General features: G+C 42.8%; 1 protein-coding gene across 5 annotated transcripts; it reads left to right on the plus strand.

Annotated features, from left to right (window-relative positions):
* The first annotated feature begins 968 nt into the window (after nt 1–968).
* On the plus strand, nt 969–22,455 carry LOC139766391 (D-beta-hydroxybutyrate dehydrogenase, mitochondrial-like). 5 transcript variants are annotated; one of them, XM_071694987.1, is made up of 9 exons: nt 969–1,111; nt 9,710–9,901; nt 10,278–10,361; nt 10,974–11,136; nt 11,479–11,634; nt 14,309–14,414; nt 15,048–15,109; nt 18,113–18,255; nt 21,727–22,455. In XM_071694987.1, the coding sequence occupies exons 2-9, from the start codon at nt 9,737–9,739 to the stop codon at nt 21,904–21,906; spliced, it is 1,059 nt and encodes a 352-aa protein (XP_071551088.1). In that variant the 5' UTR covers nt 969–1,111; nt 9,710–9,736; the 3' UTR covers nt 21,907–22,455. The 5 variants fall into 5 exon arrangements, with proteins under 5 accessions (XP_071551088.1, XP_071551109.1, XP_071551078.1 ...); XM_071695008.1 differs by having other exon boundaries at nt 975–1,111; nt 9,757–9,901; XM_071694977.1 differs by lacking the exon at nt 969–1,111 and adding an exon at nt 3,454–3,552 and having other exon boundaries at nt 9,757–9,901.
* Nucleotides 22,456–24,438: the final 1,983 nt, after the last annotated feature.

Below are 24,438 nucleotides of genomic sequence, written 5' to 3' on the forward strand. Positions count from 1 at the left end.
ATGTTTAATTCTAAGAATAAAAAGAATAAAATATATTAATCCTAAGAATAGGTTTTACTAACCTCTGTCTTCTTGATATATATATATATATATATATATATATATATATATATATTATCCCTGGGGATAGGGGATTAAGAATACTTCCCACGTATTCCCTGCGTGTCGTAGAAGGCGACTAAAAGGGGAGGGAGCGGGGGGCTGGAAATCCTCCCCTCTCGTTTTTTTTTTTTTAATTTTCCAAAAGAAGGAACAGAGAATTGGGCCAGGTGAGGGTATTCCCTCAAAGGCCCAGTCCTCTGTTCTTAATGCTACCTCGCTAACGCGGGAAATGGCGAATAGTTTAAAAGAAAAAGAAAGAATATATATATATATATATATATATATATATATATATATATATATATATATATATTGGAAAACTCTCACAATCTAGCGCGTGATCAAGTATATTCCTATGAGTCCATTGGGAAATGAAATACGATAAGTTCCCAAGTGCACTTTCGTGTAATAATCACATCGGAGTCACTTGTTTACCAAATGGCGTCCTGGCTACATCTCCTCGTTGTATATCAACTGACTTACATTTATTTCTTGAATCTCCTCCGATTAGATGCAGTATAACAATAATATCTTTTATCAAGGATCCCTTTTGAAATGCTAGAAATGTTTAAGACAAAAATCAGAGATAGTTCTGGTGGTGGTCATCGTGGCAGTCTACCCCTACAACACAAGCCAGGAGGACAGCAAGAGCAGACAACTTATCGCCATTATCTATCAATTCTTCTCCACATTGATTGACTCGTTCCCAGCTGCTATGATTCACATGACTCTCATAAAAATGTATATCAAAAACAGTTTTATATTTTTGTCATTTATCTTCATCCTTATGTAAAATTATATAAGAGTCTCGTCTCAGTGTTTAGAGAAAGAAAACATTTCATGAAAAATTGGTAAGACAATATCACTCGCTTACGAGCTGAAGAGAGTGGGAGAAGTTGGATGCCAGCCACCAGTCTGGTGAGGTGTGTGTGCAGTGCACAGCGCCACAGCTTGGATACTGCGCGCCCTGCTTGCACGGTCGACGAGGGATCCACCTGCTGCTCTCAAGGTAAATCTTTTACACACTAACTGGACAAAAAAAAGTGAAGAAAAGAAAAGGCTCGTAGTTGATAGCAATAACAAATAAATACCAGGGTACGGTGACGTGTTAGTGTTGAAGTGCATCTTATAATACTAGGATCATATCAGGTCCAGACACATCCTCGAAAGCTTAAGTCACAGTGAGTAACAAGTGCTTGGGGCAGTCCATGTTCCCGGCCGAGTTCGTCTGATCCTCGTCCTCGAGAACGTCCGATCACACTTACACCAAAGGAAATGTCTTCATGTGTATATCTGACAGGCATAATTATGAAGAGCAAAAAAAAAAATAACTGGCATAAAACGGAGATCACACTGACTCAGTACAGATATCACAAGGATATATTCAAAAACCTATACCATTGACTTAAGAGATCCAAAGCCACCTAGATAATCTAATTGTGTCTTCTGAGAACAGCAGATGGAACTGAAGTACACAAATGCTAAGGAATACATTTTGGTGATTAGAATATTTTATATGCATGATATTTCATAACCCACACGAAAAGAAAATAGATAATCGGTTATGATCTGAAATACTCATTGCAATGCCTTTTCTTTTTCCTGTTCATAACCCTCTCTATATTACAATTAAGGCCCGCCTTGAGTCTCAAGAAATAACAACAAAAATCATTTCGAATAATATGCTCATTTCTGGTCACCAAACTTGATCAAAGATGAAGGAAAACTTAAACAAATACAAGAAAATAGTAACAGACCTAATTCTGTAGCTCAAAAATGCTAACAACCTTTAATGGGGAACTTTATCAAAAGCTTTTTGAAAATTTTGAATGCTAGTAAACATTTTCGTCATACATGTTGATTACATCAAAAAAGAAAGCAACTAGATTTGTCAGACGTGAACAGTTTTCGTCGAAAACCATGCTGAGAATGGTTTATTAACTGGTGATTCTCTAATTGGTTCACAGGTCTATCTAATGATGGTTTTAATAACTTTTCCAATTACAGCCGTTAAGCTCATAGGAAGATGATTTCCAGGCAGTGACTTATTATTGAATTTTACCCACAAGTTAACATTAGAATGGTGTTTAAGGCAAGAAATACAATTCAATTATTTTTCAAGTTCAAGGATGTTATTTCTAAGAAGTTTAAGTCGTCAATAGTCTACCAATATAAGTGCAACAGTTGTAATAATTTGTATATTGGCAACACGAAGCGACACATGCAGACCTTGCGAGTTCAGTACGAGCGAAATGGTTAATTCCCAAACCTCGCAGTCTACATTGACCACCCAGTGTCGGCAGCGAACTTTCTGTGCTGTTCAGTAGCTCATCAAACACCGATCTGTTAATACTGGAGTTCCTCCTGCCCTACAGGGACGAGCCCGCTATAAGTGACATGACGTATCAACAGAGATATTATGTTTTTAGATGAATTGAATAGGTTTTAAGTAGAATTTGTCTAGTTGTTTCTAAATGTTTTTAATGCATATTTTAACGTTTGGATATTTGATCATGAACTGTAGAATTCTAATGTCGATTAGGAAATATTGCCTCTGTTGAATCTATTATGAAAGTCGTGTTTTAATGGATATCAAGTAAGACTGGAGTGTTAGTCATTACCAACTTAACTCTTTCTTGTTAATTCATTTCACGTTGGACTTTAATGATCTACATTTTGTAAGAAACATTCTAGATTTCATGCTTTGAACCGAAACTCATAATGTAGATATTGCGTGCATATTATCCTTTCTTCATAGATTCTGATGATGGTATAGGTAATTCCCGAAACATATGCCAATAGAACCAAAGATGTTCATCTAACCCCTAGTGATTCTTTTCCTAAGCATATATATATAATTCTAGAAATGAAAATTATTAGCACTGAACGACAAATCTTGCTAGCGATGTCTAACCTAAGCACGATCTGCGTTCAATGTGTTATATCAGAAAATATCAACTCTGGTGAGCCGGGTAAGACGTGTCACAGGGTCGCATTATACTCCCACATAGACAGAGGGTAGCAACACACAGTGAGGCGCATGACACTGCAACATGCAAATAGAGAAAAAAACTTTTAATCTTTATCTCTAATCAGTGTTCTTGCCGATAGTTATCTTTTTTATCTTTAAAGCAAGTGACGAGAGGTTCAGTTAGGAGATGCACCCAACTCTTGCATGAAATTATTTCTGTCTGAAATATGCGCATTTCCTATATTTCTTCTGTATAGGACATAAATCTCTCTCCCTCCCGCCTCTTCAGCAGCAAACGACCGTTCGATAAGCATTCCGGACCTCGTAGGCAGGCGACGTCATTGACCGGACGAGTTTGTGGCAGCACATCTGCTCCTCGTCTGACGTCAAAGGCTCTTCCCAACCTCCTTACCCCTAGCATAATCTCACTCGACCATGTTGCCTAGGAGACGGAACTTCAGCAGCTGCCCATTAGCTCGGTAAATAGTCTGCTCATCTCGTAGGCCATCTCTTGTGAGAAGTAGCCATACTTTTTTCTTTTTACTTTAGCTGAGGTTCAGGATAGCTTTTTTATAATAAAAGTCCATACGGAAGATCCAAAACCTGCCCCAGCAGGCCATCAAGGTAGTATCATAAAGGTTAATCCTCGTGATGTTACTCACCACACAGAAGCTATTGGAAACAGCTGTCAGAGACATGCCGCGGGTCTAGATCACAGGGGCTACGACACACACACAGACAGCTCACGAAAGCAGTGTCCGAAATAATACCTGCTTAAGAGAAACAGTGAAGCACTATCATGTCGTAAGAAAAGGTACGGCTGAAGAGAAGTGATAGCAGGGGGATTGAGACGACTTGATTCCACTCTGGCTAACAGAGGGGTGGAACAAGATACACCCCTTATATGTGAGCAGTAGTCTATTCTAGAACAAATGAGGCCCCTGAAGGTAAGGAGGAGATGGTCACGAGAAAAGGATTTCTACACCTAAATTATACGCTAAAGTTTTGAGAGATAAACTTTACCGATAATCATTAGACAGAGTTTCCAAAACAGATTGGAGGATATGGTTATGCTCAACAGGCCAGTTGTTAGTGCAGGGTTGAACTGTGGTATTTTGAATGAGAGTAGCAAGAGGTGAGTGAGATTTAGGTCGCTGCTCCCTACTCCACAATGGTACATATGTGGAGGGCGAGAGAAAGAGCATCAGAATGAGGAGGGGAGGAATGGCATGTTACAATATGTAGAATTGTCGGCTCAGCGTGAATAGGGCTGGAGGTAAAGGAACGATCAATAATGAAAGGAAAAGGGTGGGCGATAAGACGGGATCCTAAGGAACACCAATGGTCATAAAGTAAGCAGGAGACGCCGTTCCAATATAACAGCCGGAACGAAGCTGTACACTAGAGATCAAAGAGAGGCAGAGAAGCAAGGAAAAAAGGTAGAATTGGTTAACAAAGACCTGTGCCACACTATACCAGATGCTTCAGAGATGCCGAAGATCACAACGAAAGATTCACCAAAATTCCTAGGAGTAGTGAACCAGAGGTGGGTCACACAGGAGAGTAGATCACCGATGGGCCTTGCGTCCGAATTAGGAGGTTGAGGATAGTTTGGAAGATTTTAGAGTCAGGCGAGTTAGAGTAATTTCTTTTCTCGGGAAAGAAGGTTTCTAAGAGAAATGGAAAACTGGGCTTTTAGACAGAAACGAGATGGGCGAGCAAGGACCGGATTAAGGTGGACGGCACATGCCTGTAATACATAAAGAAGTATGCTCTCCCGTCCATAAACTCTGTCTACCTATATCTGTGAAAGAACTCCAAAGATCTATTGTGGTGTTAATGTAAAGGCGTGCAAACGCGAGTAGGTAAGCGGGTGCTGCCGTCTTGTGGCGTGAATGAGAGTGAATCAGTGTGTGTGTGTGTGTGTGTGTGTGTGTGTGTGTGTGTGCTGCTCTCTAGTGGTGTGAATGAGAGTTGCAGCTATATACTGCCAGTTCCTTGTCTGAGCGGTTGGGCATGGATTACGTGGCTTGAAGTTTCATGTTAGAGTATTATCCTGTATTGGGCAGAATGTATCTTGCAGCAGTGCTGTACACACCTCCCAACTGAACGCACCTGTCACGTCTGTTTTTCCTTAACCGGCTAGACTTCATTCAACATTGGAACATGGGGCACTGAGTAGGGTGTCGTCCTGAATTTGTCGACAACTGAAGGAAAATACCGACATTATCAAGATGGAGGAGCAACTGGAGCAGCTGACGGAGCCGTTGATAATTCAGACTCAGCAAGTTCAGGAAGAAGTCCATCAGAGTAAAGAGCGCTTGAGCCAAATCCTGGAAAGAATGTTGGACTCTCGGCAAGTGAAAAGTGATGGCAGTGCAACGGCCACAAGTGGCGCCGCCGCCAGTAGCAGCGGTGCAACACCACAGGTAAAGTTTTCCGTCAGCGATACACCTGATGCACACCTGTCGACTTCAGCTTCACATTTAGAATTCGCTGCATGGCACCACAGATTTAAGGGATACGTGACGCTGACGAAGATATCCTCCCTGCCACCAACGGAGCATATTGTACCCATGATGTCTGATGTACAATAAGTGGACGTGAATCCTACGGTATGGGATTAGTGTAACAGACTATAGAGGATTGGAGACTGTCCTCGGCGCTATGGAAGCGCATCTTCGGGGACAACAGAACGTGAGAATGTCATCGTGGCCTGGAGGGACTTCGACACAAAAGTTCAAGAACCGGGTGAAACGTTTGACGATTTTCTGTGATGTGAAACAGCAAATTTTTGTGAATCTAAATGAATCTTGTTTAGACAACCGCCTAAGAGAATGGATTGTTGTAGGAACTCGCGATGAGGAAGTACTGAAATATATGCGTGAGGAAAGGGATTTACAGTTTCAAAGTGCCGTTAATGTATGCCGAGCTTCCAAAAATACTAATATGAACATTACAGTGATTGGATGTTCGGCGAGTCATACGTTGGCCAAAGTGCCTCAAAACAAGCAAAACTGGAAGTCACACAGAGCGAGAATTAATCTTAGTGGATGCTTTAGGAGTGGCAAAGACATGCAGACGTGTAAGGTTGTCTACAGAGACTGTTTGAACTGTGGCAAGAGAGGGCATTTTGCGGTGATGTGAAGAAAATCTGTTTGGGCCTCTTGAGAAAAGTTTCGAAAGGGCCTTTGAATCAGTTCTCAGAGTGAGGCGCGAGGACCAAGAGGTGTCTACGCCACGGATGGAGGTCAGCGACACCCACCCTGCAAACCGTGACACTCTCTTGTCGACTCTGGTCATAGGGCTTGATGTGGCTGAATCTGTGGAGTCATCCTGGAGTCTCAAGGTAGTACTGGTCTCTCTGCGATGGGTCGCCAGCCACTCCCCAGCTTGGGGACCTTTTCGTCCCACCTGGAGCTGGTAGACTGACGCACGAAAATGGTAGTCCCAGTCGTCAAAGAGGTGAGGAGAACCCTACAAAAATAGACTCGATGCGTTTGTCATCCTACCAAAGGATTTTCCTGCTCAGGTATAGTGTACATGGAGTCGACGGGCGGGTCAAGGCAGCCCCGAACCCATAGAGAGCCTGCTGTCGCCCCCTCCCTGCCAGTGATGCTGCAGTGCGGTAGATGCAATGGAAGGCATCCCGGCCAGTGAAGTAGTACTGGTAAAGTGATAGTTAATCAATACAGCCTACGCAAGGAAGACCAAAGTGCCGAAGCTGGTGTAACGTAAGGGTGACTTGCCCGATTGGAAAAAGGCATGGAAAAAATATGGTCAGAGGAGCCTCAGGGGGTAGGAATAGGACATCTGCAGTAAGAGGACTCGGGGATGAAATAGAAAAAGGAGGTTGAATAAGCTAGATACGTGATTGTAGCAATCAGGTACTCGTGTTGGGTATTTAATCAGTTGTTCTAGAGGACGAGAAAGAGCCTCCACTCCACTGAGGGTCATCCCGAGTAAAACTCCTGAGTAAAACCAAGTCAATCTTTGTGGTGCACTTGGAAATCCTGCGTAGAAGCGTTCGCCACGTTGAAAGAGAGCATCACCCCATAGCAGGGAGTCAAATAGTTGAAGAGCTCTGCATAGCTTGAGGAGATGGAGGGACGATATGCTAGTAGCAGGAGCAAATCATCTTGGAAAGTGAAAACTTATGAGCCAGATGGCATCGAAGCTGCGACACACGAGATCCATGTGGTGAGAAACGTCCTACAGTCAGCACAACCGTCGCACTTGGAACGAAACAGCTGGTAGAGATCATGGCTGGAGACATGACAATGTAGAGGAGAGGCAGATCTTGGACAGTTGGGTTCGAGAGAAGAAAAACAGGCAGGTGGCGTTCTTCAGTAGGGAGGTTGGATTTGAAACCACTAATGTCAAGTAAATGGACAGAGAGAGAACCAGGTAGGTTTAGTAGCGTCACTAGGCTTAGATTTGGCCCAGTTTGCTTGATCTCCATTAAGGGGAAACCACTCAACCCTCCTCGACCAGTGGCACAGTTCCGAGTCAGCGGAGGAGGGATATCATTAGGTTGTATCTTCATGACTACTGAAGAAAAAGGACTAGAAAATATGGGATTGAAGACAATCGTGTGAGTTATTGCTATCTGGTGTTATGTATAGGATGAAGAAAGTGCATTGGTTTAAGTGAATACCAACAGCCCTTGTGCAAGTGAAGCAGGAATGGAAGACGGCAATCCGAGCCAGAGAGGGGAACATGACAGTCATGTTAATGATGACACCCTACGCTACTGTCAATGATCCTTCCGATACCCAAACGGTTGATCACCCAAAAGGAAAATATTAGGCACCCTCACGGAGTGATACAATATGACACACCACACGAGAATCATTGAAAAAACTCCTGAGTTGCGGTTCATGGTTGGCATACCTGGCCAGCTGAGTTGCCAGTTACTCTGTAGCTTGTGACTGGTATACCATTTTACAGTGGCTCTACCTGCGGATGGTGCTTCATGAACAAAACTATGATTCACGATACAAATTAGCCACTACATCGGTGTTCACAGTAACGCCACAGCTACCAACAGACTTGTATTCACAGAATATTAGATATAATGGTTAACTGGACATGTGCCAGGGTGGTTAATTGCGCCATTGGAAAGGTAAATATGTTTAACCAAAAGCTATTTTACTTTTGAGTATCAATAGTTACTGTAGGAACACCCTGCTGCTTGGACAGTTTAACCTAGTTGGCTTGGAGTTCAATTCGTTTAACATAATTCTGATTCGAAATAAACGTACGATTCCTCCTGTGTGCTCCCAAGTTCAACTCGGCGCAGGTTGAACCAGTTCCGTTTCCAACATATACGATACATTGTGTTCAGATAACGAACCTCCTGTGGTAAAAGTCTAACACTAACATTGTTTGTCTCGTGTGAATTCCACTACCAAGCATTCAGTCGAGGACCTTATCGTATGTCTGGCAAACCAAAGAAATATCATAACTCTTTTCATGACTTATTCCCTGCTTCATAATCATGCCTAGACTGTGCTTAATGTTATGGCACTATTACGATACACAAATATTCTGTGTTGTCTGTTCATGTAATCTTATATTGCAGGACGTTTACAAGACTTTCCATCATCTGCACTTTGTAATGATGTAGGTTAATGTCGTTGCATCTCGTAATGTAAGAAATCCCCAAATGGAATCCCGATTCGTTGGTTGCCATGCACACGTCTGTACCCTCCACCTGGGGGGGGGGGGGGGGGGGGGTTGCGCCCTGGTCAAGCTGGAGACGTTTGTACCCTCCACCTGGGTGTACTCTAGTTAGGCCGGAGCCGTCTGTACCCTCCACCTAGGCGTATTCTAGTCAAGCTGGAGCCGTCTGTGCCCTCCACCTAGCTGTATCCCCTATTCAGACTGGAGACGTCTGTACCCTCCCTGGCCAGGCTGGAGACGTCTGTACCCTCCACCTGGGTATACCCTGGTCAGGCTGGAGACATCTGTACCCTCCACCTGGGTATACCGTGGTCAGGCCATTATATAATCAAAGTTGCCGTTTACATTTCTTTGCAACTGTTGTACTACAGAAACAAACCTGAGCAGCAGTCACATTCTTTTCTCTACGTAATCTAATGAAAACGAAAAGTTGTACTGAGTATTAACACTCGAATTATGCGGGTGAGCGTAGCAGGGAGCCAGAGGTTAAGGCGAGGAAGGAACAGCTTGTGTTCCCAGCACCGAATCCAGCGATCGGCGGTAAGTTAGACGGTATGGCTGGTCTTCCCAGCACTTGTTCTACACTACGGGGTTAAGGAGGGCGGCACATCTGGCTCTAGAAGCTACTCCAGGGTAGGCAGGTGAGGGTGGGGTGAGGAGGACACAGCTGGGGTCTTCGGCCTTGATTATCCCAGTGCGCCTGCCGTCACTAAGGGCTCTCCGTACACAGGTTCTCCTTGCTCAACTTTCCAGAGCAGTGAGATGTGTTTGCATTATTCTAAGTGTCAGTTCGTCCTCATCGCCTGTAGCGATTTGATAATATCACGCGTCACGAAAGGAGAATGTCCGCATGAAATTGAATATGTAATCAACTGTATGTGATTATCAATACTCTTTCAGGTAGTACCTACATCATCAGGAAAAAATGTTGTAATCTTTTACTATCGTCAGTTGTACCCTGCGAGGCTCTGCCCCAAGATGTTCCTAACCTACGACAGGTTGTTCCGTATGCTCTTCTGGGGTTGCGTGAGTGCCCTTCTGACGGTGCTGGTGAATACCCTGGGTCTCTGCTCCTGCAATGTAGCATTCCCTATCATCTGGCTGCTCACTGCGGGCACGTATCTGGCCCTTGCTAGCATGAAGGTTAGTATAAGCATCCTCTTGTCTGGGTTTTAGATACTGTAAAAGGACTTTTTCATAAAAACATCGCCTTTCTTGAGGGCGCATTTTCTTATGACTTGACCTTCCATTCGTGTATTTTCCGTGAATATCATGACTGATAAACACAAGTATAATTGTACCGAAGGAAAACTCCAGTTAAAGCATTTCTCTCAATCTGTCGCAACGATTAGCAAAAATAGATAGAAAAAAAAAACGAAACTGCTTTTCACGTCCTCCAAATATTAGAGACGACACGAATGTTCTTGAATGCCTTATCATGGGACTACTCCCATGGAACTGCTACCCACTTTCCTTCTTTTCTACATAGTCGCTTTTACCTCAAACGTACCCGTTGCAGCTTCCATCGTTGGGGAAGGCTGTGCTGGTGACAGGCTGCGACACAGGCTTCGGTCACCATCTAGCACTACACTTGGACAAACTGGTCAGTAAACTCTCTTCGTTCTTGACTACAACAGAGAATGATGTTCTCATGTAAAGCTTCGATAGATCATATCGACATTAAATGTGTTTATCGCTCACTTCTATCTTTTCTCAAATGTAAATATATCTTATGTGAAGATTTGAAAACTCTGTGATTTCTCCTGAATGTTATGTGAATAGGTCATTGTGACGTGCGTGTATTTGTGTGTGTGTGTGTGTGTGTGTGTGTGAATGTAGTACGTGTGTGTACGTGTATGTGACAATGCTGTAAGGTTTGGCTGTACTGTATGTAACATTAATGTGAGGCTGGTGTGACTGTATTGCATGTGACCGTAGTGCATGGCTGGTGTGACTGTATTGTATGTGACTACTGTGCGACCGTAACATATGCAACCATAGTAAATAAGGCTGTTTGTGTGTATGTATGTGTGTGTGTGTCTAAAGTGTGTATAGCAGCACTGTTTCTGATGTGTGTGAGTCAGTAGTGTAGTACTCTGTCGTCTTGGTCGTTCTAAATGGCGCCAGATAAGCTGAACGAAAATATTTTCCATATTCTGGTTAAAGTGTTAAATGGTGACCCAGAACACAATCTTTCAACCATTGCCGCCTTCAGGGTTTTCGGGTGTTTGCGGGCTGCCTGCACTGTGAGGGTGCGGGCGCAAAGCGCCTCAGGCGGGAGGGCTCAGGCCGCCTCCACGTCCTGCAGCTAGACGTCACCAGCCAGAAGCAGATCGCCAAAGCACTGCAGGACGTGAAACACTTCCTGAACTCGGGCGGTGAGGGACTTGTTCCAAGGTTTGGTCTGCTATGCAAGGCGCTGAGTGTAACGTGAAGAACCATCATAGCCATATGCTGTGTCCTAGACTGTTTACATTTTAATTCATCCTTTCTTGCTGTTTTCACATCATTATTCATTAATGTAAACAAGACAAAAACGAACATCTTTTTGCTACAGTTATTTATGTTTATACAAGAATCTTATCTATTGATCCCATTATTTCACAGAATTTCACAGTCACAAGTAAATACTGTAGAAAATGTGAAATACGTTAGCTTTGTCAGACCGCTATGTGATCGTTGCTGTAGCGAGTAACGTATGTGGTTGGTGACCCGTGCAGAGGTGTTGTGGGGCCTGGTGAATAATGCGGGCATCAGCACCTACGGAGCTGTCGAATGGGTATCCATGGACACCTACCGCAAGCTCAGCGAGGTCAACCTCTTCGGTCCCATCGCAGTCACCAAGGCCTTCCTGCCGCTTATCCGCAAGGTCAAGGGTGAGCAATCCAAGAAGTTCTCACAGTGTCCACTCGAGTGTTGAAATAGTACACACACACACACACACACACACACACACACTTTAACGCTTTTTATAACAGATCCATGACGTGCACAGTGAACATTTTTTTCGAGAGATGTAGGGATAGAGTAACCAGCGGACGTAGCATGACTTTAAGAAACTTAAAAAAGGATGTAATTAAGGACTTTTATAGTATAAAAGTGTCGCATGAATGGATTGAAATGACTGAGGACATGATCAGTGCAAACACTATTGATAAATTCAAGAGGTTATATCACAGCAGAGAATATTAAAGAGATGGGGTCTTACGAGTGCAAAACTCCCTCCTAGTACAATAAATATAGTCAGTTACACACACACATACACAGATGAAGTAAATGGCTGAGGTTAAGGACATTAGAAAGTTAATGGAAAACTACACAAGAAATATACAATAGCAACAGTGATAGCACAGGAAGTAACGACATGAAATGTTTACAGATAATAAAGTTCTGATTATATGGATGATTTATTTTTTTCTTTTTCAGGATTATGCTAAGAGAATTCAGATTCTCGCAGAGATGGTCATGGGGAAACAAGTTCTAGGAATATGTACAGGAAAAATTCTGGTATCAGCCTATTACTGCGCCCAGTAAAATCAGAGAGGTTGATACGGCATCACTGTCTTATCTTATCTTTACACACAGTAGTGTGGGAAGTGGGAGTATCAGATATGATGCACCAGCTGGAGGAAGTGATCAAGTAATGCTCAAGCTTGATAACGTAGGAGATGAGGACATACAAAAATCAGAGGACACCAGATGCAAATAGGAGCTAGAGTCATGGAGCCTGCACAGAACTCAAAGCAACTTGTTTTGGGAAAATAAACTGGGAATGGAGGTTCGAAGCCATGATAGAGAACAGCGTTATGAAATGTTCTGTGGAATTTGTAATAAAGGATCTTGAACATCGGTACCTTTAACTGAAGGAAAGTTACAGAAGACATACATATTGTTAAAGAAAAAAAAATATATGGTTAAAGCAAAGCTATCAAGAAGTAAAAGAACTTGAGGATGTAATTTGGAAGAAACATAGGCGATATCACAGGCAGTTACCAGTTGAAGAGTATGAGAGAGCAAGGAACGAGTATAGCAAGATTGAGAAGGAATAACAGAGACATTGAAAAGAAAATGTTTCCGACAAGAAATGAAGTGATCCAAAACTTTACTGTAAGCTCGTCAGTAGATTATTGATTGAACTGCAGATCATCTGCTAATATTAATAGAGAAGAGTTGTAAAGGATATGTAAAGATATATGAGGAGCTGAAAACAAGAGCAAAAGTGTTTTCCTAGTGTAATACACCATAGACCCAATACTATTGAAATGGAAAAGACGTCTTGGAAAGCATTTAAGTTCCCGAAAAGACAAATAAACTACTTAAGGCTCGTGGTTATCGAGAATCTTTTTTCTTATGTGTTGAAGAAATGTGCAAATATGCTTGGCAGGCTGCTTGAAGTATTGATCATATTTCGCTGGAAAAAGATACGTTGCCATGAAGTAGAACAGGGCAAATTTTATGCTGGTCTATAGGGAAAGAACTCTGGAAATTGTACTGAACCACAGAGTTTGTTCTGTCAGACACTAAGAAAAGATTATCAGCATACGAATGGATGACTACTTGTAAAGGAGAGACACCCTAAGTGAGGCACAACTCGGTTTTATGTCCATATCAGGCCACAAACGAAGAAGAGATACAGTATGTATCATAGAACTGCTGTAAGGCGTTTGATACTGCTACACAGGAGGCTGACAAAAGAGGCTTTGGCCTTCATAAAGGATCAGTAGAAAGTTACGTTTGTGGTACGGAACAAAGGAAGCTTATCAGGGGAGCCTCTCAAAATTATTTGAGGCTACCAGTGGCGTAGCACAGAGTTTAGTTCAAGGACCAATAGCACTCTTGACCTATGCAAATGAGTTGCCAGAGGGACTAGACTCGTGCCTGAATATGTGTTTTGGTTATAGCAAGACCATGAAGGATGTAAACAATGATTATTGCACCAACGTACAAGGGGACGTAGACAAACTCCAAAGTTAGTCTAATACGTAATTGTTGGCATTCAAACCAAGGAAATTCAAAGTAATGGGAATGAGAAACGGTGAAAGAAGACTTTGATCAATGTCATCTAACAAGCAATAAGCCTCAGGAATGTGTGTAAGAGGGACCTAGGAGTTGACACTGTACCTAACCTGTCGCTGAAATTCCAACTTGGAAGTATTTTTCAGAAGACAAACTGTCTACTGGCAAAACTTAGAACCATATTTAGGTTTTTGGATCATAAATATTTCGAAAAATTCTTCACAATGCAGACTTGGCCATTATCATAGTAGCTTATGAAGGAACTAAGCAAAACTATGATACTGTGAATGGCGTCTGTAAAAAGCTTAGACAATTGCAGAAACTTCGACATAGGACCCCATCGAGCGTAGAACTCCCGTTCTGTGCTGCACAAATAGTAAATTACCAAGAAGCAACACACACACACACACACACACACACACACACATTCACTGATGCACCATCTGTCAATATTGTTTGCAGTTACAGTAAATTTTTTCTACCTGTGAAACGTGTAATTTCTGTATGTCATGACCAATGTGGTACTTTGTACAGGTAGAGTTGTGACCGTAGCCAGTGTACGGGGTCGCATGTCCTCCCCGATGGGCACCGCTTACGAGGTCACCAAGTACGGTGTCGAAGCCTTCAACGATGGTCTGAGGTGAGTGAGTACCTTAGCAGCTGTAAAACCAAAGGTTGGCACTGAAACTACGGCAGAATATTCTTCAGTATCAGCTAACAGCTAGAGACGCTTAACAAGATGGAATAGCTGTTATATTGATAAACCTATCTTTTTTTTTTTTACTTATGTTTTTAGGCAAGATTTGAGAATACAAATAAAGTAAATGGAATTTCATACAATCAAGAAAAACCCTAACTCGACGGACAGTAACACATCGTCAGTCGCAGTGTTGCACAGTATTTCCAGCTTCCCTTACATTCAGTAATATCATGTCTTCCTTACGGTTTACGTTGAATGAATTTGCCCCAGTATAACCAGTCTTTAGCTAGTACTGCATTACAGTGGATCCAGTGGTGATAGATGATCTATACTGTCTTGTCACACTTGCATCGGTAAATCCGAGGGAAAGAAAGGGACTGCGTTACTTTTAATAGTCTGAATGATATAAGTTTAAGAAGCTATTTGTTCTTTATAACCCTGCTTATAAGCCGAGACTCTTCCTGTGAATTGCAGCGGGAGGAGGGAAGTCGGGTTGTGGTGGTGAGGCAGCAGAAGTCTGGGTGACACGACCACTCTTCCCTGCCCACTGACTAACATTGGATTTATCAACAGAAACGAGATGCGACGGTTCGGCGTCGACGTCTGCCTCATAGAGCCTGGCAACTTCACCGTAGGTGGGTAACGTCTGGTTAATTGCTATACTCAATCACTGTCAATGTAAAATGCTATGGGCTCCTTCCCGGTACTGAATGTTCACCTCGGTCTTGTTTACATTGATATGCCACACACACACACACACTTAGAATTAATGGAATCTTATAAGTGTTCTTTATATCATGCTCTCTCTCTCTCTCTCTCTCTCTCTCTCTCTCTCTCTCTCTCTCTCTCTCTCTCTCTCTCTCTCTCTCTTCTTGCCGTACCCCTGTTTCCCAACACCATCTACCTAGCTCTGTCCTCTGACATCCTTACCATTAACACCATCCCCTTCACTAAGTCCTCCAACCACCAACAGTACCAGTATCTCCCTCACTACCTCCTCGCATTACCACCAGCAACATCATCTGCCTCCCTGCCTAACCCCACAACATAATATTTCACCACCATCATCTACTTCATTATCTCCATCCAAGCATCTCCTTCACTACGAAACAAAGCTCACCTATCGCCACTGTCTTCCTGACTACTTCCTCTCCTACCACCAGAATCTCCTTCTAGTGTACCCATGACCACCACCATCAGTATCTTCCCCATTACCACACCTGCCAAGCCCTCAAGCGATCACTGCCTTCCTCATCACCAACAGCATCAGTTTTCTCTCACTGACTCCCACATTACCAACAGCCGCCCAGAGTGGTACTACCGTCCTGACTGAGGAGCGTTAAAGTGGTGCCCGGAACCAGCTTAAACCCTCTCTGTCACGATTGCTTGTCTTACTTTCTCTCTCATTAGAACGGGAAAACTGGGCTAGTCCTACCACCTTCCTCTTACAAGCGTCATACTCCTACTCAAACTTTGCTTATGTATGTCTCCACCAAACACATAACAGATGCTCTTCTTGCGGGAATGGAAGCATTTATCCCCTCTTCCTCTAAGACGACCTCTTCATCTAGTCCATGGTTCAACCGTTCCAGTTCTTAGGACACTCAAGGCAAGGGATAAGGCATTTCGGGCTCGCAAAAATCTCCTTTCTCTGGCTCCCATTCAGCTTTCATCACTGTCCATAATAGCTGCAAGCAAACTATCCGTGAGTAGCGTTACTTTATTCAAAGAAAGTGTCATAACCTCTCCTCGTCATCCACTGATGTGTCTTGGTGGTTTTCAGCTAAGGGCATCTCTAACAACTTCTGTCGCTCTACCTTTCCTTCGCTTTTCCGTCCTGACAGTAATATAAATGTCTATCCCGTAAACAAAGCAACACTCTTTGATTCCAGTTTCTCGTCTAACTCCACCTTGGATAGCTAACATTCCTTCACCCCACGATGCTCCTCTTACTAATCTTATGCTTCTTCCCGCTTCTCTCTCCGGACACAATCAAAGCTTATGACCCTGATGGCATCTATCACCGTGTTCTGAAAGAGTGTGCCTCTGAACTTGCACCTGTGCTTGCTCGTCTGTTCCGTTTCTGTTTGAAAACCAAAGCTTTTCCTTCTCCTTGGAAGCATGCATTGATACATCCCATCCCTAAGAAGGGTGACTGTTCTGAACCCTCTATCATCCTATTGCTTTGACATTTACCATTTCTAAAGTCTTTGAATTCCTTCTCAACTCCCAAATCCTTAGCCACCTCGAAAATCAGTCTTCTCGCTGATACACTGGTGATGTTCTTTCTTATCTTACTAATGTCTGGTCATCATCCCTGAAAGATTTTGGGGAGTCGTGTGTAGTTGCTTTTGACATATCTAAGGCTTTTGACAGGGTGTAGCTTCGGGGTCTCATCTCTAAGCCTTCCTCTTTTGGCTCCCCTCCCTCACTTTGCTCCTTCATATTTAGCTTTCTCCGAGGCCGATCTATCTCTGTGGTTGTTGATGGATCAGCCTCCCCCCTATTCTCCATCAACAGCGATGTCCCTTAAGGCTCTATCCTGTCCCCCCAACTTTTTCTCATTTTTTTTCAACGATTTCCTCTCCGCCACAAATAACCCAATGCATTCCTACGCTGACGACTCGACACTGCATTAATCTACATCCTTCAATTATGTTCCCTGTTCTTTCACTCGATCTGCATCTCGTCTTGATACAGCTTCTTCAATAAACTCGAGACTTGGACAGAATATCTCATTAAGGTACACGAAATCTTAAGTTTAATTCCTTCAAGATCCAATTCATAATCATCTCTCTATCGAAAACTCCTCACAACTCCTGTTTCTCCCTTGACAGTTCTATAGTTTCACCTTTTGACTCGATGAACATGCTTGGTATTACTGTAACATCCACTCTTTCTTGGAAACCCTACGTTACAGGAATAGCTGAGTCTACCTTTAAGTAACTGGCTGCCCTGTTTTAGATGTCGAAACTTCTTCTGTATAGTTGCTCCATTTATACAAGGGAGTGATTCGTCATTATATGGCGTACTTCTCTCACATTTCGGGTGGTTCTAGCTCTGCATCCTAATTTGACAGAGTTGAGTCGAAAGCGGTCCGACTTATAAACTGTCCCAGGCAAACTTCCAAACTTGACCATCCTGCCCAACGTCGCAATGTTAGTTCACTTTCCCTCCTCTGTAGGTATTACTATGGTTTTTGCTCCCGAGAGCTAGCTGCTTGTGTGCCCCCACCACTACCTAGGCCACGCAATGTTCGGCAAGCTGCTGAGTCACATGATTATTGTTTGGCCATCGGCAACTCAAAGGTGGGCCGTTCTGATACCTGTTTCTTTCCCTACACGTCGATGCTTTGGAACTCTCTACCTTCTAATGTTTTTCCCAATAAATTTGACCTGGCACATTTCAAAAGACTGGATTTTTCACTTCCTCTAAAGTTCGTAAATATTTTCCCTTGTCTTTTTCCATTTCATAATTCTCTCTTTATTTCAATTAAGGCCCGGCCTTGATGTGGGCTTTTGTCCGTGACTGGAGCCTTCAACATATCCCCCTTATCACCATCATAATAACCCCCCCCCCCGGTTTCTCCCTCCCTCCCTCCATCACCACCATAATATCACTACCTTCATCTTCACCAGGCACCGGCATCTACTCTGCGGAGAGTGTGCAGCGCGACGGGCAGGCTATGTGGGTCGCCATGGACCAGCAGGTGAAGGATGACTACGGTAAAGACTACATCGAGCGCATCCAACAGTCACAGCTGAAGGACACACGCTCTGGGGTAAGTCTGGCCCACACAACCCACTCTAAGGTAAGTCTGGCTCATGCTACCCACTCTGAAGTAAGTATAGCTCACACAACCCACTCTAGGGCAAGTCTGGTTCACACTACCAACTCTAGGGGAAGTTTGGCTCACACTGCCCACTTTAAAGTAAGTCTGGCTCACGCTTCTCACTCTAGGGTAAATCTGGCTGGCACTACCTCATCCATGGTAAGTCTAGCTCACACTAATCACTCTCGGGTAATAAGTCTGGCTCACACCACCTGCTCTAAGGTAAGTCTAGTTCGCACTACCTACTCTAAGTGTACCTAACATTGTCCTAGCTCACACTACTTAGTCTAGGGTCCGTCTTGGCTCACAATACCTACTCTAGAGTACGTCTTGGCTCACACTACCCACTCCAGGGTAATTCCTGACTCACACACCCACTCTAGGGTATGTCTGACTCACAATACCCACTCTACGGTACATCTGGCTCAAACTACCGACTTTAAGGCAAGCCCTGACTCACACTACCTATTCTAAAGTAAGTCTGGCTCACACTTTGCACTCTAGGGTAAGTCCCGGCTCGCACTACCCACTCTAATGTAAGTTTGGCTCATAGTCTCCACTCTAACGTAAGCATGGCTCACACTACCCACTCTAGGGTAAGTCAGTTGCTACTGACTATTGTTTATGTATTCTAGTTTACTATTTCTGTTTTCGTACATATGTCAGCTTGGCCACTGATCCCTGACCGTAGTAGTTCAGTGGACTCCTATACTGCATAGTATGCAATATATATACAACTGTGTGTGTGTGTGTGTATATATATATATATATATATATATATATATATATATATATATATATATATATATATATATACAGTGCTCATCCTCCTCGAAGGCTCAGACTGGGGTGTCTAAATGTGTGTGGATGTAACCAAGATGTGAAAAAAGGAGAGATAGGTAGTATGTTTGAGGAAAGGAACCTGGATGTTTTGGCTCTGAGTGAAACGAAGCTCAAGGGTAAAGGGGAAAAGTGGTTTGGGAATGTCTTGTGAGTAAAGTCAGGGGTTAGTGAGAGGACAAGAGCAAGGGAAGGAGTAGCAGTACTCCTGAAACAGGAGTTGTGGGAGTATGTGATAGAATGTAAGAAAGTAAATTCTCGATTGATATGGGTAAAACTGAAAGTTGATGGAGAGAGATGGGTGATTATTGGTGCATATGCACCTGGGCATGAGAAGAAAGATCATGAGAGGCAAGTGTTTTGGGAGCAGCTGAATGAGTGTGTTAGTGGTTTTGATGCACGAGACCAGGTTATAGTGATGGGTGATTTGAATGCAAAGGTGAGTAATGTGGCAGTTCAGGGAATAATTGGTATGCATAGGGTGTTCAGTGTTGGAAATGGTGAAGAGCTTGTAGATTTATGTGCTGAAAAAGGACTGGTGATTGGGAATACCTGGTTTAAAAAGCGAGATATACATAAGTATACGTATGTAAGTAGGAGAGATGGCCAGAGAGCGTTATTGGATTACGTGTTAATTGACAGGCGCGCGAAAGAGAGACTTTTGGATGTTAATGTGCTGAGAGGTGCAACTGGAGGGATGTCTGATCATTATCTTGTGGAGGCTAAGGTGAAGATTTGTATGGGTTTTCAGAAAAGAGTGAATGTTGGGGTGAAGAGGGTGGTGAGAGTAAGTGAGCTTGGGAAGGAGACTTGTGTGAGGAAGTACCAGGAGAGACTGAGTACAGAATGGAAAAAGGTGAGAACAATGGAAGTAAGGGGAGTGGGGGAGGAATGGGATGTATTTAGGGAATCAGTGATGGATTGCGCAAAAGATGCTTGTGGCATGAGAAGAGTGGGAGGTGGGTTGATTAGAAAGGGTAATGAGTGGTGGGATGAAGAAGTAAGATTATTAGTGAAAGAGAAGAGAGAGGCATTTGGACGATTTTTGCAGGGAAAAAATGCAATTGAGTGGGAGATGTATAAAAGAAAGAGACAGGAGGTCAAGAGAAAGGTGCAAGAGGTGAAAAGGAGGGCAAATGAGAGTTGGGGTGAGAGAGTATCATTAAATTTTAGGGCCTGAACATGCAGGAGGGTGAAAGGAGGGCAAGGAATAGAGTGAATTGGATCGATGTGGTATACTGGGGTTGAAGTGCTGTCAGTGGATTGAATCAGGGCATGTGAAGCGTCTGGGGTAAACCATGGAAAGCTGTGTAGGTATGTATATTTGCGTGTGTGGAAGTATGTATATACATGTGTAGGGGGGTGGGTTGGGCCATTTCTTTCGTCTGTTTCCTTGCGCTACCTCGCAAACGCGGGAGACAGCGACAAAAAAAAAAATAAATATATATATATATATATATATATATATATATATATATATATATATATATATATGTCTGCATTTTTATAGATCATCATTATCAGCACATCATACGCAAACCTAGAAACCCTTAAACGTGGCATCTGCACCCTTGAGGTTACGATCTTCGCGGAAGCAGCGTAAAGGGGAGTCCTTTGGAGAGAGGGTTCTCAACGATGTTGTTTTCGTCCAGGGCCAGTAATACAGCCCCGTCGGAAGCGGCTTCCTTCTCTGGTGTTGCTGCCGCTCACAAGCGGAGTCTGGGGAACACTACAGAAGCTATAAGCAAACTAGTTAGGGTATTTATGAACGCCAGCTTAGGACAAATGAAAATATCCCCTACAAACAATATTTCCTACACCTTAAACCACCCCAACCCACTTAGTCATCCACTCTTTCATAAACAAATATAACAAAACTGCAAGGCATGCAAAGCAAAGCACTCGGAAGAATCACTGGTTACTTACAAATCATAAATATTTAACACATCTACACGATAAAACTAATATACTTCTAACTCGGTTCCACCTCAAGCTCGGCACCCATGCAGCAGCATTAGCCACTTCCCACCCAAACCACTTCGTGACCAAACACCATCCTCAGCCAGGAATAAAAAGTTCACATCTGCTCCACACTTCACCAGCTAAAACAACATTAACAAACCTTTATTCACAGTGTAATGACTCGGCTTAACACTAGGCAGCTACTTCGCTAACGCGGGAGACAGCGATTAAGTATGATAAGTGATAATAATTATATATATATATATATATATATATATATATATATATATATATATATATATATATATATAATTCGTAACACAAACCTAGTTTTTTCTTCCTGTGATATCTTACATCGGAGGCATTGGTTACAGCTTGTGACCTTCGGAACCATGATTAACAGTTCTGTCCAACCAGTTACTGTTGCACAGAACCGCTGGGTACTGCCCAAAGTCTACAGAGGAATAGCTGCAGGTCTCGCCCATCACATGTTCTTGGTAAAGGATCGACCAGCCTGTCAAACCATTTAACATGGCATTATTCTGGTCCTCCACGTATGGCTTTGTGGACAACACCCTGGACGTGAATCAGGGAAATTAACGCTATTTCTCATGACAGAACCCTGATGTGAGCGAGGTGGTGGACGCCCTAACGGATGCCTTGACGCAAAGGTTCCCCCAGAGCCGCTACCAACCCATGGACCTCGACTACTATGTCAGGGTGTTCGTGAACCAGCATTTTCCCGAATGGGTCTACGACTACCTCATCATCGAGTTCTTACGCAAATTCGGCTGGTAAACATCCCCTGTATGTGAGCACCACTTAAGAAATTCACCTGCCTGTAAACATCAGCGACTACAGCAGCAACCATGAGCATCCTACCTCGGCAGAGAGTTTGAGTATCTCATACAAATTCTAAACTTAAATGCCTGACCAACCCAAACGCTTCAAGACTACTAGACATGATTACCCTATGTACTCCTACGACGCAAGATAAGGACCCGAGACAGTTAGTAGACAGGTGAACGAGAAGGCTTGGCCATTCAGTGTCTTCCCAGAACTGGCGGGGAAGGTTTTACTTTCGTATATAGTATATGTCTTTGGAAAGAGGCTTTACAGTCATGAAGCTGCATTTTCTTATACCTTATTCAAATACGTAAGAGACGGAACTCCCTCCCAGGTGTTATCTAAACTGATGCTAGTGAACGAAAAATAAGTAGGACATGTTCAGTACTTTTCGCATTCAAGTAATTAGGTCCGAATCTTTTATTGACCCTACCAGATAGCCATAAAAGTTTTTGATATCCTACGTCATGTAAACAGCTGCAATAAAAAGATTAAAGTAAATCTATGGATCTTTATAGCTTCCTATCTCATTATGTTATGGCTTTTGTTGGTCGAATCTTGCCTAGGTGTTTGTAGACCTGACTTAAAGAGGAAAGGCGAGGGAGAGAAGAAAAAAAGAAAGAGGAGAATTCCACAGCTTTGCTGTACCAGGTAATGAAATGTAATAATGGTCAATCCTTGTTTGACCACATACTTGGGTAATATTCCCAAGTGTCCAAGTGAGGGTTCTGTGTAAGAGTCCTCAGTACCTCGCTTCAACGACAATCCTCGGTAAGGAAGTATTCTGTATTTCTTTTATAATGATATTCAGTTATTGTGCGACAATGTTCTGTGAATACAGAATTCTGATTTTCTTTTAAGATTCACTTCAGTCTTGACGAAGCACATACGAGATACTTTGTATCATATCCATGGAATTATATAGAATTTGAAGAAAAAGTTTCCTGTCATCTGTTCTTTTGTCTGTGCCACCTCAAGCCTTCTCATTATGGTTCTTGGTGTGAAAAAAAGAATTTGATGAGATTGTGAGCAAATTTACCCAAAGGTAACGTTGTCAGTGGAGGGAGATTTCGCCGATGACATCAACAGGTCTATATGATAAAGGATGCTAGTAAAATATCGAATGTTACAATATGCAAAATGGCGAGATAGAAACGAAAACGGAGTCATACATGACATGCACCCACAAGAACACATACACAAAAATATACAACAGCAGCCAAACCTTACCCAGCCATCAGAGCCTTCTACCACACAACACTAACCTCTAGTAGGTCCTCCGCAATAAAGTAATTCGCGGAACCCAAGCTGAAAAAAAAAAAAAAAGCTCATCCCCCCTACCGATCTACAGTTGCAGAAACGGTTCAATAAGTGGTTGGAAACGCGCAAAGACGAGCGGGTCTGTGGCGACGCTGACGATAATACTGAAGGAGAGGTTGGAGGATCCGTCGGAGATATATCGTCGGCTTTTTCGACGTTTCCAAATAAGACTGATGATATTATGATGACAGGAGTTCTTAAGATCGGCACTGGGAACACTTCAAGATGTTTAGTCTAAATAATAGATTATTGAATCTTTATCAGAAGGCAGTTGAGCTCATAAACATGACATTTTTTTTTTTTTTTTTAACATTATGAAGGTACACTCATTAGTGAGTCTTAGCTCACGTGAGTTTTCGTCAGAAATCTCAGCCCAAGTGGAGCAGACCCATCTCCCTCCATTTGTACCCATCGAAATAGGTGTCTCATCTAAAGATAATTTACGTCATTGGTCGATATCAGAGTTTAGAGGATACAGCGTTGGAGAAGGAGTTATGATTACAAATCCGGTATCTTGATGAGATATCAGCAGTAGACATTTTTTCGCCGAAGACGCAAGTTCCATTGTATAATCTGTTTAGTAAGGGTTGGGGGAACAAAGTAGGTGGTGGCGTCTTGCTCATATTTTTAAAAGCTTATTCAAGTCCCGTAGCCAAAGAAGAAATGTAGCCGTGGAGAATGTCGACTTCATTTTTTGTAGAAATTGGAGACAGACATCGTAAGAAAATATCAGTAGGACTTAAGAATAGACATGGCTTATATGCAAGGTTGAGACCGAGCAGAACGAGTGTAAAATTCTCTCCCATTAACACACAGTAATCACATACAGCAGTCACACAGTACATGGTTAAGGAAATATTCAGTTAGCTGTTCACATCCTACATTAGGCCAAAACGAGAATATCCTTTTCAAGTTTGGTCACAGCTCGTAAAGAAGTACAAATAACAAACAAAGTCCAGAGGATAGGCGACATTAGTGGTAACAGAACTGAGACAGCTGAATTATAGGGAAAGGTTAGGGTCCTTGACTTTGTCCACCGTGGAGGAGAAAAGAGTAAGGGGTGAGCTGATCATAAACTATGTTTTTTCAATTAGTCTTACGCCACAGATGGTAAAAAGTTCTCCAAAGGATGCAAGGATAGAATAACCAGACGCCACAACATAG

This window comes from Panulirus ornatus, chromosome 4, assembly GCF_036320965.1.
Source record: "Panulirus ornatus isolate Po-2019 chromosome 4, ASM3632096v1, whole genome shotgun sequence".
Lineage (NCBI taxonomy): Eukaryota > Metazoa > Arthropoda > Malacostraca > Decapoda > Palinuridae > Panulirus > Panulirus ornatus.